This window comes from Euprymna scolopes, chromosome 10 (genome assembly GCF_053919585.1).
Source record: "Euprymna scolopes isolate OS-2025 chromosome 10, ASM5391958v1, whole genome shotgun sequence".
Classification (NCBI taxonomy): domain Eukaryota; kingdom Metazoa; phylum Mollusca; class Cephalopoda; order Sepiida; family Sepiolidae; genus Euprymna; species Euprymna scolopes.
Window position 1 is genome coordinate 82,059,162 of NC_136491.1, and position 15,369 is coordinate 82,074,530.

Consider the following 15,369-nt stretch of genomic DNA (forward strand, 5'->3'; position numbering starts at 1 on the left):
TAAGTAGTATAAGAAAAAAAAAACTTAAGTGGAAAATATTTACAAATTTTTTAATGTGATGTAATTGTGTATGATTTATATAATTAGAAAAATAATAAAAACAAAAGTGAATATGAAATTAATTGTATATCATCCAATTCAAATATCAATTTTATAACAGCGTATTTAATTTAAGTAGATGTCCCCTTTGTTATGTTGATGTAATAAGCACCACTGATATGGATGTTGCTAATGGTGGCCATCTTATATAAATTAACATTATTTGCTTTGGTTTGAAAACATGCGCAAGTTTGCTTTCATTTAGATTTGGATTTTTTTTTTTAAAAATGTTTACTTAATATTTGGGTTCAAGTTTTATTTTACTCAAACAAAAAATAGATTAAGAAAATATTCTTTTAAAAACTTACGTTTAATCCTGAAACCTGAGAAAAATGTCGAGTGATAACAGAACCGGCAGAAGCCTAAAATTTAAAAAGAGAAAAATATAAATAATTCATAATTTATGATTGGGTTAAATGATTTTATTTTTTTTTTTTTTAGAGTTGTCATTCTGTCATCAATCATTGAAAAGATTAAAAAAATTAAAAGAAAAAAAAAAAAACAAATAAAAATAATTGATGTATTAAAAAATAAAACGATACTTTTATATCACATTCTTCTTGGACATTGCTTAACTAAATGTAAGTTCTCAGAAATCAAGAGTTCCCTTTCTGGAGTTAACACTTGATTATATGAAATACACAGATATTTGAGTGGTTGCTTACCTCTCAAACATTCAGTTATTAAAGAATTGAGAAACGTTAATTTTTAACCAATTGACCAGTAAATAATGTTATAGTGCATCTTTCTTTTGATCTCTTGATCTTACCAGATTGCAGGAAAAGAATTAATCTAGTTTGATGGCGTATCCAATTGAGTGCTGCCACTAGAGACAACATCACCTGGAGAAGGTGCACCATTCCTAGTACAAGTCAATGTATAGTCTTACTGTTATGAAATAGGTAGAAGAGAATGAATTATCTATCTATTGATCTAGCTATCTGTCCATCTCGATCTATCTAACTGGAGAGGTAGACAAGAGATGGATATGATGATGTTTTCATAAAAGGCTGTCAAAATATAACAAAGCTAGATCATAGATAAGTTTACTGGAAGGTCGGGTCAAATGACTGGATCTACGTGTGTGTGCGTGTGTACATTTCCTTACACAATAACTATGTCAATTTTAAGTCTACAGACTCGAAATTTGATATACAGGATACTGAGATTTGGGAAAATCTTTGTAATCTGTTTTCGGCCAGAAATTTGTCTGTTAAGGGGTCAAAGTTCAACAATTTTACCTTTGAGAACTCTACCAAACTCCTCCACTAATTTTGGGTATAAACAATTGAAATTTTAGATATAGGTTCCTTGGACATGGATCTAACTTGATTTGAGCCCAAAACAATAAATGTTAAGGGGTCATAATAGGGGTCAAAGTTTTAAAATCACGTGATCACGTGATCAGGTTAGCTGGAGATCATCGAAGAGTTGGAACTTGGAATTGAAGTAGAGCAGTTGAGCTTTACAGTTGTCTCTTCTCCCCTCTTGGGAGGGAGTGACGTGTCTCTCAATGTAGACTGTCAAGACCACAAGCAAACAAACACACTTTCCATTTTCATTTGCGCAACATCCTTGAAAATGAAATAAAAACTGATATGAAAACTAATCATTGTCTTGGAGTCAATGCGTTTCGCCCAAAAAGGTTCCAGCCCCCTCCAAGAACAAGATGAAGTCAGAATGGACCAGGTTCAGTGGGCAAACAAGATAAAGGTATGCCGAAGATACACATGACCCACACATGCACGCATATGAACATTAGACGAGCAAGAAACATTTAGGACATGTCACAAACAAACACGAAACGTATACACCTGTTTACATGGGTGCCGTTCATGTTAGATAATGTAACAGGACGCATTTTGATACTTTTTTTTGGTACACTATTATTACATAACACTAGCATTTCAGCCTGGCATTGGTTGCCCGGGTGTTTGAAGGTGTATGTTGAGCAAAAAAATAAATAAATAAAAAAATAAGGTGGTTGTAGGAAGGCAGGCTCGAACTCGTACCGTGAAGGAGGAAAAGAATCGTGAAAAAAACATGACATCTTTGCTGTTACGACCACCGCCAAACCGGAAGTGACATAGGTTTTTATTAAGGCTAGACAATCGAAAGGAGAGGATGACTTTCAAAAATATCGGCAAAAAAAGCGACTTCTCCCGGTAGAAAAGTGCCAAGTTGAATGTGAAGATATTTATGTTTTTAAACAATTTTTTGATATCTGTCGTCTGAAAGGTCGAGCTTAAAAATGATAATGATCTTGTGAAAGCCGTCGCCTCTGTCGAATGTTTTAGGCAGACATGCAAACATACAGACATACATTTATATATTGTTGTTCAAATTTTCGACTAATACCGATTAAAAAGCTTGCCCTATCTCTGAATATCCTTTATGTAAAATTTAACATGTTTAGACCAGGAATTGTCTGAGTAATTTGGTAGAGAACACAGAGGTCAAATTTTTTAAAACTTTGACCCCTATTATGACCCCTTAACATTTATTGTTTTGGGCTCAAATCAAGTTAGATCCATGTCCAAGGAACCTATATCTAAAATTTCAATTGTTTATACCCAAAATTAGTGGAGGAGTTTGGTAGAGTTCTCAAAGGTAAAATTGTTGAACTTTGACCCCTTAACAGACAAATTTCTGGCCGAAAACGGATTACAAAGATTTTCCCAAATCTCAGTATCCTGTATATCAAATTTCGAGTCTGTAGACTTAAAATTGACATAGTTATTGTGTAAGGAAATGTACACACACACACAGATACATTCACTTTTACAGATATATAGATTACCTAGGGAATTTTATTTGGGTTTATAAAAAAGAAAAACAAAACAAAAAAAGTATTATTTTGAATATTTGATCAGGGTTTACTTGTAGATAGAAATATCCTCATGTCAAGTTGTCCTAACAAATTTCTACCCAAAGAGGCTTTAGACATTGAAGGAATATACTTTAGTTGGAATTCAAATTCTCTCCAGTAGGCATTCTGTAGAATTAATTTTTGTTTGTGATGAAACAAAAAAATGAACGTGTACTGCTTAATACAGAGATTGAACTCAGTCTTAAGATTATGAGATTTTTGTGTTTAATACATCATCTCTCGCTATATCCCTCCTCCCTGTGCCATGCACTTTGTTGTTAAACTCTGGTTTGGTAGTGATTAGACTAGAGGAAGGGTAGAAACATACAATATGATCATCTTTTCACAAGTAAAGTTATCTTGTGGGACTTTAAAAGTTGGGCCTAAACAGCATTTAAACTGATATATCACACTTTGATTCTGACTAGCAAATTTTCATGCTCAATTGTTGTACCATGTTATATGCACTAGAATAAAAATGGTAGAGTTTATTTAAAAATTTGTGTTACTTGACTAAAGGAAAGAATTTTCATATTATGACCAAGAATAATCGAAATCATCAGAAGGAAGAACTGATATTTTTTACTGAAGAGTATAAAAAGGTTCCATCTCTTACAACTAAATTTTTATTTCTCTTTCTGTGTAAGTTTAAACAATCAAATAAAATTTTTAAAAAACTAAAATGACTTTATCGAATACCATAGCTATGTGCCTATGGTATTCAAAGAAGTGTTTTGTTTTATACACAGTTAGGGGTTAATAGGTATTAATATTTGATGCCAAAATGAGCACAAATATAATAATATTCAAGCATCAATTTGGCATAAAGCACTCATTCTAAATCAACAGGATCAGGGCTTTACGTTGTGAGTGGAGCAGTTGCATTTTCCAAGTGGTGACTAGAAATAATAAAACATTTATCTTTTGGCAATTGTGTTTTTTTCACAGACAATGTTTCAAAGCTCATTACTGAGTAAAAGATGTCTTTTCAACTTCTACTTTGCTTTAATAAAACTAATTATTTAAATTTTATTTTTAATTATATAATAATTATTTAAATTTTATTTTTAATTATATAAGTATAATAGAACAATATACTTTTTCTTTAACGAAAACGGTTTGAAAAACATCTGAAAAAATTTGAATGTTTATACCTTCAAATCCTAACAAAATTTGCTGCATATTCAGAATTACACTTATTTAAAAAAAAAAAAAAAATACAAAAAAAAAATGTATGTACTCGTCACTACACAAAGATCTCATATTCCAAAAACCATATGGGTTTGGCTTGTAACATTTGTAGCAGACGAACTTGCAACAAGCACAGTAGTAGGAGTTAATTCTTGCGACTTCCATTTTCTTCCTGGCTTGTCCAATCACAAGCCCGCTCTCAATCATGTGACCGAGCACATAAAAGGCGAAATCGGCAACTCTTTCCTTCTGGCCCTGTCAGGCAGCAGACATTCGCCTGGGCCGTTGGCTCCAGGCTAACATGAGTACAGCAAATTAACATGGCTATCGTCAACACTTGTTTCCACGTGCGTTTCACACACCTACCACTTGTCCTGTCTCTATCGGATGCACGCTCCTACAACACGTAAACACATTGAACACTTTTCTCTCTCTTTCAACAGGCCTGTCAGGTATCTAACTATTCATGACTACTATAAATATAAGCACACACGAACACTGAACTGTCTTACTAACCCGCTTCTCTCTTGTACACACAACTAACAAAGATGACAAATAAAGTTGGTTATTAAATGTTAAAATAAGACTTCTCTTCGTTGTTTTCATATTTAACTAAACTTTCCTATTTGGTTAGTAAACGAAAATATTCAAAAGTGAACTAAATGATAAATTTGTTTGTAGAGCCCTGCACTCTAGGTTGAAAGACTGTGCATAAAGTACTTATGTGTTTCGATTTAGTCAGGTAAAACTCATTCTCACTGAATTTAAATAAACAGATACCACTTGTAATCTCCCCAAAATAATAAAAATAAAAATTTGTTATCTCGGTACTTGTACAGTTTAATCAAGACATTAAAAAATGAAAATATATTGTACGTATCTGTTTTGGACTGAAGATCTCTGAAAAAAAAAATTTCACTTAATTTGATCAAGTTTTTTTTTTTTTTACAGCGACAAAACACGTTTTTATGACAGCACGTTGAAGGTAGTCATCTTTGAATTTTTGAACACGCCACGGGGAGATAACTCAGTTTAAAGCGTTGACACTTCCTCCCCATCTTTAATACTAGCTTTTTTTCCTAAAAATCGATCCTTTTGCTTGGTATCATAACAAATTGTTTTTTGTTATAAAAAAATTAAAAAAAAAAAAAAAAAAATACTTGATGAAATTAACTAAAATTTTTTTTTTCTGAGAACTTCATTCCATAAGGGATATGTACAATATTTAATCTCTGATTAAACTGTACAAGTACTGTTATCTGTATTATACTTAATCTGTTTCACTTTTTCTTGGAAAATATGGGGCGATCTGGTCGAAATTTTGTATGACTTTTGCTTTGATAAGATGCACTGAATACACAGTTTATAGGGGTTTATAGGCATTAATAGGTCTCCATATTTAATGAAAAAATGAGCACAAATATAACCATATTCAATCATCAATTTGGCATAAAGCACTCATTCTAAATCAACAGACTATAACTTTTGCTCATTGCTAACGGGCTAAGAGTTTAATTTGTTTATAAACTGGACTTGTTGTTTTGGGATGAGAATGCTTTGTTGCACTGATTGAAATGAATAACAATCTTGGATCGGCACAACCAAAGGGGCGATTAGCAAACACACAAGTATATGTTCATATTTTTGGAAGTTTGATTTTCTTCAGATTTTGTGTCAAACTCTCCTCTTGTGGGGAGACAAATAAATAGGAAACATGTCATTCTCAAATCCATTTTCAACGAATACTGCCCAAGTCATCTATTTATCTTTTTCAAGACTCATAGTAGTTATTTGTCCAATTGACAATCTAATTAACACTTATTCTTGAGTGGCTTTTGATCTACATAGAAGCTTAACTGACTAATGTTATATAGTCTTAAGAACGATTTAATTTGTTGATTCCAGGCACAATTAGAGGATGTCAAAATGGTCAAATACATCTAATATTCATGTTAAAATAAAAGTAGAAAAAATGATATTATTTGAACTACTGTTTTCATCTTGAGAAACATTCTCACGTTTCGGTCACAAGAACCCGTGGAATGACAAATAAATTACCAAGTAAAATTCAATTTGAAGTGACACTTTTGTGAAGGTTGAAGGCTCAATCCTCAATGCAGTCAAACGAAGAATACAAGCGTGGATTACTTAAGACGTCTACCCAGTCAGGACTGATTGAACGAGAGAATGTTACTCCCCATGAATTAAATAAAATGTTCCATTTGAAATTCCATTCAGATTCCCGACTTTTACAGAAAGATTCCCAGAGTTCGAAAAGATATACCTGAAGGTCAGAGGTTACATCGGCTAAAACTTTGTGAGAATAATATTCAAGATGAGATGCAATAGTCCTATTTTTTTTTCAAAATAAGATAAGGGGGTTTTGACAAAGTCCGCTATAACAGACCTTGTGGCGACTGCTTTTCAATCCAGCCCTCAATGCATCCACCTAGGAACACAATCTGAAGATGTAGATCCAGCATTATCCTGGCTCCCGTGGCCAGTTCTTCTTTAGTAGAGAACTCCTATCTGGAATTAGCTAAGTTCCCACACCATCAATGCCCTCTAAATAAATGCCTTCAAATCACGCCTGACCGCAGAATGGAAGGACCATAGAAACCTATATCAATATGAATTTTCCTACCCAGTCAGTAACCCTAACCTCACACATTTTTCATGTGAATTACTAATGCTAGTGGACAGTAGTCCAAATAATCTACATTATTAATCACCATCTCAAAAATTCTGGAATCAACTCACTGATGATCTTGGAAATCGCATTCCAAAATCATTCACTGACATTGATACAAATGACAGCGATCTATGGCAACACTTCAAAGAGCATTAATAATCAAGATCTTTCAGATTCTCTCTCTTCTGACCTGGCGCATGCGGTACAATGGAAAGAAAAAATGGCTGGTCACTTTTAACGCATCTAAAACCAGGTTTCTTTCATTTCAAAACCAATGCTCGGATCCTCACTTTGCCCAGTTGAAAGGTATTGCTCACTCATTAAGGAAGACATTTGCTTTGATAACCTTCTGCGACCAAGTTTCATTTGAGACTTAAAATGGAGGACTTAACATCAAACCTGTTGCTATTGTTGTTGGATCATTCAACCGCATCAGAAAGTATCTCACTACTGCCAGAATCCTCTACCTGGATAAGAGTCAGATACATCCGAAGATGGAATACTGTTGCCACATCTAGGGAGGTGCGATTCAGAACACTTTGGCAGAGTACAAAATTAACTTTGAAACATAGTGGGAAGATGTCCTCATCTTTTCAGTCTCTTTCTCACAAACAAGATGCTGCTAATATTCATCATTTTTTCATGGTAGGTGCTCTGGTTCTGTGCAACAGTAAAACCTCGTCTGGTTACAACCACTGAAAAAAACTTGTCTGGTTACAACCACTGAAAATAATTTTCCTTTCTTCCTGTATACCAGAAGCTAAACGGACATTCCATGAGCATAGTTTATTTTGAAGAACCCCTGTCTACGGAACACAATACCACATAATTGCTTCCCCGCTGACTACAAAAGGATTGTTTTCAAGTTCATAGTTAAATTCTTGTCTAGCTATCCTCTTAAATAATCAATTTTTGTCCAGTTTCAACCATTGTCTTACTGTTCATCTAACAAAATCATTAACCCTTATCTTTGAGTGGGCTTTGATAAGTAGTTTTTCATTAGTAAAAAAAAAAAAAAAAAGTCTGAATTTGACCACTTCTCAGAAAAAAAAATAACCCAAGTATGCTGTCAATAATATCACTGCAAATGACTCATCAAATTAGAAAGTTACATGTAAACAAGACTCCATCCTGTGCATATAAGGTTTCCTCTGGTTTGGGTGGTAGGCGTTGCCATGTCATGCACACGCAGTATCCTATTGTATTGGATACCAATTTATATATACAAAAAAAAAAAAAGAGAGAAAGAAAAAGAAAGAAAAAGAGAACATTTCATGAAAATAGAGTTAAGAGGGGGGGTAACTTCCCTTATTTATTAGATATTTTTGTACTTGTTAACTTTTGTATGACTTACAAATTAATACACGCTTCTCTTTATTATATAACATGGCGATACAAGGCTACAGACCAACCTATTTTCATCGATTTGAACAAGTTTGCTTTTGTGATTTGTTTACAAAATTAACACCAGAGTATAAAGCAATGTTGAACTTTATACTGCTGGTGGTGGTGGTGGTGGTGTTTAGGGTTGGAGGGAGTTTCAGGTGCCACATTCATTATTACATGAGAGAGACATGTCATCACTCAGGATCAAGATTTAACATCCTTGACAACAGAGGAGGTCAAGTGGAGATAGAATGACTGATAAGTGATACTAAAGTTAATTATAGTCGCCTGCCTGTGTCTGCATGCATGTGTGTGTTTGAAGTCAATAGACATGCAAACTGCTGAACATAAAAAGCTGAAATGAATGCCTTTTATATGTATATTGCTTTTACAGGGCAAAATGGAGCAAAGATTTGTCATCATGAAAACTAAAATAATCTGCTGGCTCTCTGAACACAATTGCAATAATAATGACATTTAAGGATGTTATACCGCTGTACTATAGTGTCGATTGAGGGCAAGATGAAGGAATAGTAGCTTAGATCATTCGGAAACCGAACATTGATGATAACACTATTGTGAAACTTGCTTTTAAATTCACTGAGCAGCATTTGAGGAGAAAACCGAGGATGAGACAAGCAGGTATCTTACACAATAATCCTTGTAAAAACGGCCTCCACCTGATTCAAGCCTGTGATTATTTTTTATTTCTTTTTTTACAAGTTGGTCACCACTTATCAAGGCCAGGCAGCCACTCAGGGATAAGGGTTATTGTAAGTACAGTACGTTAGTGTGGATATTTAAAGTGTCTACTTAAGGAGGCGGTTCATCAGGAATTTGTTTACGTTGGACTTGAAAACATCCAAGTTGTAGTCAGGAGGGAAGCAGGCAGACGGAGCAGAGTTCCACAGGCGTGCAGTCAGTTCTAAGAAAGAAGCTTTGTTCATGGAATCTACGTTTTGATTTAGGCATAGATAAAGAGTGGGGAAAGTTTTTGACGGTGGATTCAGCTAGACGGGTGTTTTTTGTATGCCAAGTAGATACAAAAATCCATTATTGTGAAGTTTGCTGTAGCTTGGTACTAATGGGGGGGGGGGGGCGGGAAGATTCAAGAAAATGAAGATTTGATTTATGAATCAATCCAATGCGATATGTTAAAAAAAATATGCCTAATATCAAAATGAATTTATTTTAAAATCATAATATATGATTTAATATCTGTTTTACAATAAGACAATATAATTCCTCGACAACTGCTGACCCCAACGCCTGTATGCCATGGTTTTCTTCTCCCTCACCTTCTTGTTTTTGTTCTGGCCATGTTATCTTGGCCATCACTAAAGGCAAGAGCACTGGTTTACAGTAAAAGCCACAGAGACTCACAAGAAGTAATACAAGCTACAATACATTGTGTATAAATCAGATGTACTCCAAATGTATATGTGATAAAGGACCCTCAAATGTGTCTGTTTATAGCCGTCTTTTTCAGTCAGTTAATCAATTCATCTCATCTGTTAAATCACTGCCTGTCAATTGTCATCAACTCTTGTCAATTGAAAAACCATTGCATGCTTGTCAACTTCCACAACTAATTCGTAAATATATTGATTCAGGACCAGAAATTCTAAGTGTCTTGCCTTTTTATCTAAACGGAAAATCACCCGTCCTCTTAGCCACTTCCAGCTGATTACTCATCCTACTGCCTTTGTAAGGAGTAAAATTTGGTGAATCATGTCCTATTATTGTCCTGGGTCATGGCTTTTTTTTTTTTTTTTAACCTGTTGCATTTTGTTAAAAATGTGTAACAAAAAATATTTTAAGAGAACAACAGGAAAATCATTTGATTTAATACACAAAAACATTAAATATAAACAAATATAAAAACACATCAAGTCCAAAATACAATTGCCTAGCCAGCACGAGCACCAATTAGTAATTGAACATTATTCTCAAACATTCTGGAATTTTGTAAAACTTCCTTTTTTTTTTTTCTCAATTATTAAAGACCGTTGTGAAACTTACAACAGTAATCTACAAATATGTGTTTTGTGGTTCTATTCGTCAGTGTACCTTGACTGTTCTAGGATTCGAACCTTAGGCCATATCTACTATGGTCGAGTGCATTAACTGTTATGTAATGAGGTCCTACATGACTTTACATGTTATTTTTTTCACTTATAAACTTATGTTGACTTTTTAAAATAATTTTGTTTTTAATAATAATACGGTTGGAGACACTAATAACTGTATTATCATTAAAAAAAATGAACAAAAAAACATAACTTACATTATATATATATATTATATATATTACATATACTAGCAAAAGTACCCGTCGTTGACTGGGTTCAAAAACAGCCTACAGAAAATGGACTTTGATTTATGAAAGTATGATAGGTTATGAAAAGGAAGGGTTGTAAAGAGATAGCTTCGAATTTGGGGGTATCAAAACCAAAGCAAAATATGATGAAAGTAAAAATAAAATAGATAAACCCCATAATTATGTAACCCCTACAGGGCAGCTCAGGTGCATAGGCTCATGGTTGAGATGCATCTGTAGCCGATACCTATGGTGTCACCCGTGTTTTTGTCTAGTGGCCGAATTCATCTTCGTCGTCGGTCGCTCTCTGGTTTCGCTTTCAAATCAGCTTCCAAACGTCACCTGGGCTACCGGAGAAATATATTGCATTCACAACGGATTTTCCAATTAAAGAAAAGAAAGTAAAAACTTAATTGTTTTTTCTTAACAGAGAATTGATTATTGTCTTCGACTTTACAAATAATAGTTACACACTGGCCTAGTCATGCAACTTAGGGGGCTGGCAGTTTTCTTTCCTTTACCAAGTTCTCCGTTCTTCATCTACCGTCAGTCCACGGGAAGGGATCAGCTGCCAGAGCGATTAGCCAAGTGTATCGTTTTTATCAAATCAGTAATTCCTCCCTCCGCCTTTTTGGGGTTATTCTTTCTTTTCCTCTCCCTCTCTTTTTTTTTATCCTATAAATTTCTACTCCTCCTCTCGAACTTATCTCTACCCAATTTTTAACCCCCCCCCCCCATTTGCACTGAGGTGTTTCTACGTATTATCAAATTAGGGGTGATTAGTCACCCCGGTCGAACAACACTCGGTGGCGACTCTCACCCCCGACCCCCACCTGTCAGCTAAGAAATCTGAGTCTGTTCATATCGCTCAACAGAGGTTTTAAAAACAACCTTTTCGTTGTTAATAGATATATAACGACAATGAGATAAAAACAATTATTTGTTTTTTCTCTTTCTGACAAAATCCCATAGACATTTCTGTTTAAAACAACATCAAACCATCATCATCATTAGAATTCAGCCGTGCAAATTCCTCTGAATTTGTGTCGACTAGCTGTTCACACTGAAACACTTATCACAATATTCTGTGGATCTATATTAAAAAACCTTGTTAAACTTTGTGACATATTTCCATTCTATGGAGGTCAGGCGCAAACGAACACCCCATAATTTTATTATACCATAGTTCTTCAAACTGAAACATAATTATCAAAGTATACTTACGCAGATAGATATGAAAAGTCTTTATTAAAGTTTGTGCCTATTTCCATTCTATGGAGGCCAGGCGCGAACGCAGACCCCACAATTTTATTATACTATCCCTATTTAAATTAAAACATACTTATCAAAGTATTCTTATGTACATCTATATCAAAAACACTTGTAAACGTTTTTTTTTTAATTTTAAAATTTTTTATTTCCATACTTTGTGGACTAGGTGCATACGCAGACCCCACAATTTTAATGAATCATCATTATGCCAGATCAAAGATACCCATTCCTGTGTCTCGAGACATCTTCTATCATTATATGTGATCAGTTTTCTATAATAGTCAACCATATAGGAGCCTATTCGTGCCCAGACACACACACAGACTTAGCTTCATATTATAGATATATATAACTTAGTGAGTTAGAAGAGAGTAAGTTCAATTCTATAAGAAGAGACTTATCGGGATAATATAAAGCTCAACAAATTTCATTGGAGCTTATATAGGAATATAATAGTGTGTGTATATATAATATATATACAGGGTGTCCATAAAGTCCGTGTTCAATTTTTTGATCCAAAATCGAATTCTCTTTACGGATTATTTCTGTTGCAAACACAAATAAAGTTATAAATATTTTAATGTGCTCACGGACTTTATGGACACTCTGTATACATACACACACACACCTGACATTATATATATATATATATATATATATATATATATATATTACTAGCATTTCAGCCTGCCGTTGCCCGGGTGTTTGAAGATATATGTTGAGAAAAAAAAAAAAGAAAAAAAAAAAACAGTCAATTTTTTAAAACTTTGACCCCTTAAGATTTATTCTTTTGGGCTCAAATCAAGTTATTAAGTTAGATCCATGTTCAAGGAACCTATATCTAAAATGTCAAGTGTTTATACCCAAAATTGGCGGAGGAGTTTGGTAGAGTTCTCAAAGGTAAAATCGTTGAACTTTGATCCCTTAACAGCAAAATTTCTGGCCGAAAATGGATTACAAAGATTTTCCTAATATCTCAAGACCCTGTATATCAAATTTCGAGTCTGTAGATTTAAAATTGACAGTTATTGCATCGGGAAATGTAAACATGTACACAAACACATTCACTTTTTTATAAAAGTGAATGTGTCCATGTGTATTTCCCAACGCAATAGCTCTGTCAATTTTAAGTCTACAGACTCGAAATTTGATATACAGGGTACTGAGATTTGAGAAAATCTTTGTAATCCGTTTTCGGCCAGAAATTTGGCTGTGAAGGGGGTCAAAGTTCTCCGGGGGGGGGGGGAGTTAGCTTTTTTTGCAGAAATTTTTTAAAGTCATCCTCGCCTTTCGATTGTCTAGCCTTAATTAAAACGTACATCACTTCCGGTTTGGTGGTGGTCGTAACAATAAAGACATCAGGTTTTTTCCCCGTTCTTTTCCTCCTTTGTGGTAAGGGTTTGAGCCTGCCTTCCTACTGCCACTTTTTTTTGTTGCTCAACATACACATCAAAACTCCCGGGCAATGCCGGGCTGAAATGCTGGTGTATATATATATATATATATATATATATATATATATATATATATACGTACACACACACACACTGGGCTGGTCAAAAGTCCTGTTACCCTTTTGTATCTTTGGTTCAAGTTGTATTGATTTACTTTTTATATGGTAAAGAAAACAAAAATCATTAAATACATGTAATATGATCTTCAAACAGTATGTTTACTCAATATGAACTCTGTCAGCATTAAGAACACCGCTCAGCTGTGGGCAGAACCCCTGACAAACTTTACGGATGCTCATTGAGGACCATGTGCAGTTCATGCCAGCATTCAAGGTTTTACGCTACTGTGACGACACTTGCACGCCTTACTCGCAACATGTAGTCCATCAGATTCAAATCTGGTGTTTGCGGGGCCAAAAATCCTTCGACCAAAAATTGAGGTTTTCCTTCAACCAGTCCTGAACGATTTTGGCAGTGTGCGATGATGCCCCATCTTGTTGGAAGACATAATCAGGCTTTTTGATGACCCTCTTGATCCAAGGAAGCAGTTTTGTCTCAAGGACATGTTTATAGTCATGGGCGATAAGCTGGTATCCAGTGGGGAATCACACTGGAGGCATCTTCTCCCCATTTGAAGAAATAACTCAACACATAAATGACGCAGGATGTTTTGTTGTGTAGACATTTTGCCCTTCAGAAACATCTTGACCGAAGAACACTACTGTCATTCTGTTTATTGACGAAAGTATCGACAGTGAAGGTCTTTTTGTCCGAATAAATGAGGATTCGTTTTCCATGGCTTTTGATGTTGAGAAGCTTTTTACTGCATTCAAGGCACTTCTTTTTTTATCCCAACTGTCAACAGAGGTTTTCTTATTGTTTTCAAGCTCTTTCCACCTAGTTTAACGGCCCTCCTGACAGCGAACACTGAGATCCCTTTCATGAGATATGTCATTTTAAGAGTTGGATTGTTCTTGAATACCTTTTTGATCATCTTGGTCTTCACAACTCAGAGTCTTCCTTTGCGGGGATGATCCTTGAGGCTTTCTACATTGGCTATACAGCATGCAACTCTATGCACCATCATACAACTCATATTAAGGAGCTTAACAATGTCTGGTATTTTATGGGATGAACGCACACAGTAGAGCAGCAATTTCAATTCTTTTTTGCTTCCATTTTGATTGCAATATCAAATAATTGTACAATAAATAGGAATATCACTTTATTAAAACACAAACTTTAATTTGTAATGAAACAAAAATTAGACATGAAAAAAATATTAAACCCGCAATACAAAAGTGTAACAAGACTTGACCAACCTGGTACATAAGAGATGCCTTAAATAAGTTTCCAGAGTTTTTTCATATGGATGCTTTTATTGATAATACACACATGAAACTCTAGTTCCCTTCAAAGTAATCTTCTCCGGTTGCAGTGTACTTGTACCGTTCCAGCAAATTTTGGAAGGCCAATGCAAGTCCTCTTGTTTGAGAATGTCAATGAACCCTCATCATAGCCTCTTTCATCTCAATTGTCTCATTATGACAGCCTCAAAGGTTTTCCTTGAGCTTAGGGAATAACTACAAGTCATAGGGACTATAGGGAGGGGGGAGGAACTAAGAGTAAACTGTAGTATATGTTGTGATAGTACACTTCATCATCTTTATAAAAATAAATGTTATAAAATATGTATGAATAAAATTATACATTTTAAAAATTTTGCTTGTTTATACTTTTGGCTTACACGTGATTTTATTATGCATAAAAATTGCCTCGATCTAGAAGAATTTCTCATTCACTAACTATCAGCATCCTCAATTCTCAATTAGTTGATTTTTAATGTCGGGAAAATCCTGTTCCCCATAAAATGTTCTGTGAATAATATAACTCGATATAACTTGTGTTTTTTTTTTCGTTTGTTTATTAAAAAGTGTTTTTTTGGTACTACACTTTATATTTCTTCTCATTCAGTTTTATTAAAAGGTTTTCTAAATACATAAAAAAACAAAAAAAGAAAAACACTCTCCATAAATAATTCTTGGTCTAAAAAAAAAAATCAGCAAAACAAAGGTTATTTTATATT

At 34.3% G+C, this 15,369-nt stretch overlaps 1 protein-coding gene across 1 annotated transcript in view; it reads right to left on the reverse strand.

Moving 5' to 3' along the window:
* LOC145286120 (acetyl-CoA acetyltransferase A, mitochondrial-like) overlaps positions 1-15,369 on the reverse strand; it is a 152,921-nt gene that overhangs the window by 81,180 nt on the left and 56,372 nt on the right. Inside the window, exon 2 of the mRNA XM_080134820.1 lies at positions 408-461. Within this exon, the coding sequence (XP_079990946.1) occupies positions 408-461 (54 nt within the window). The remainder of the gene's footprint in view (positions 1-407; positions 462-15,369) is intronic.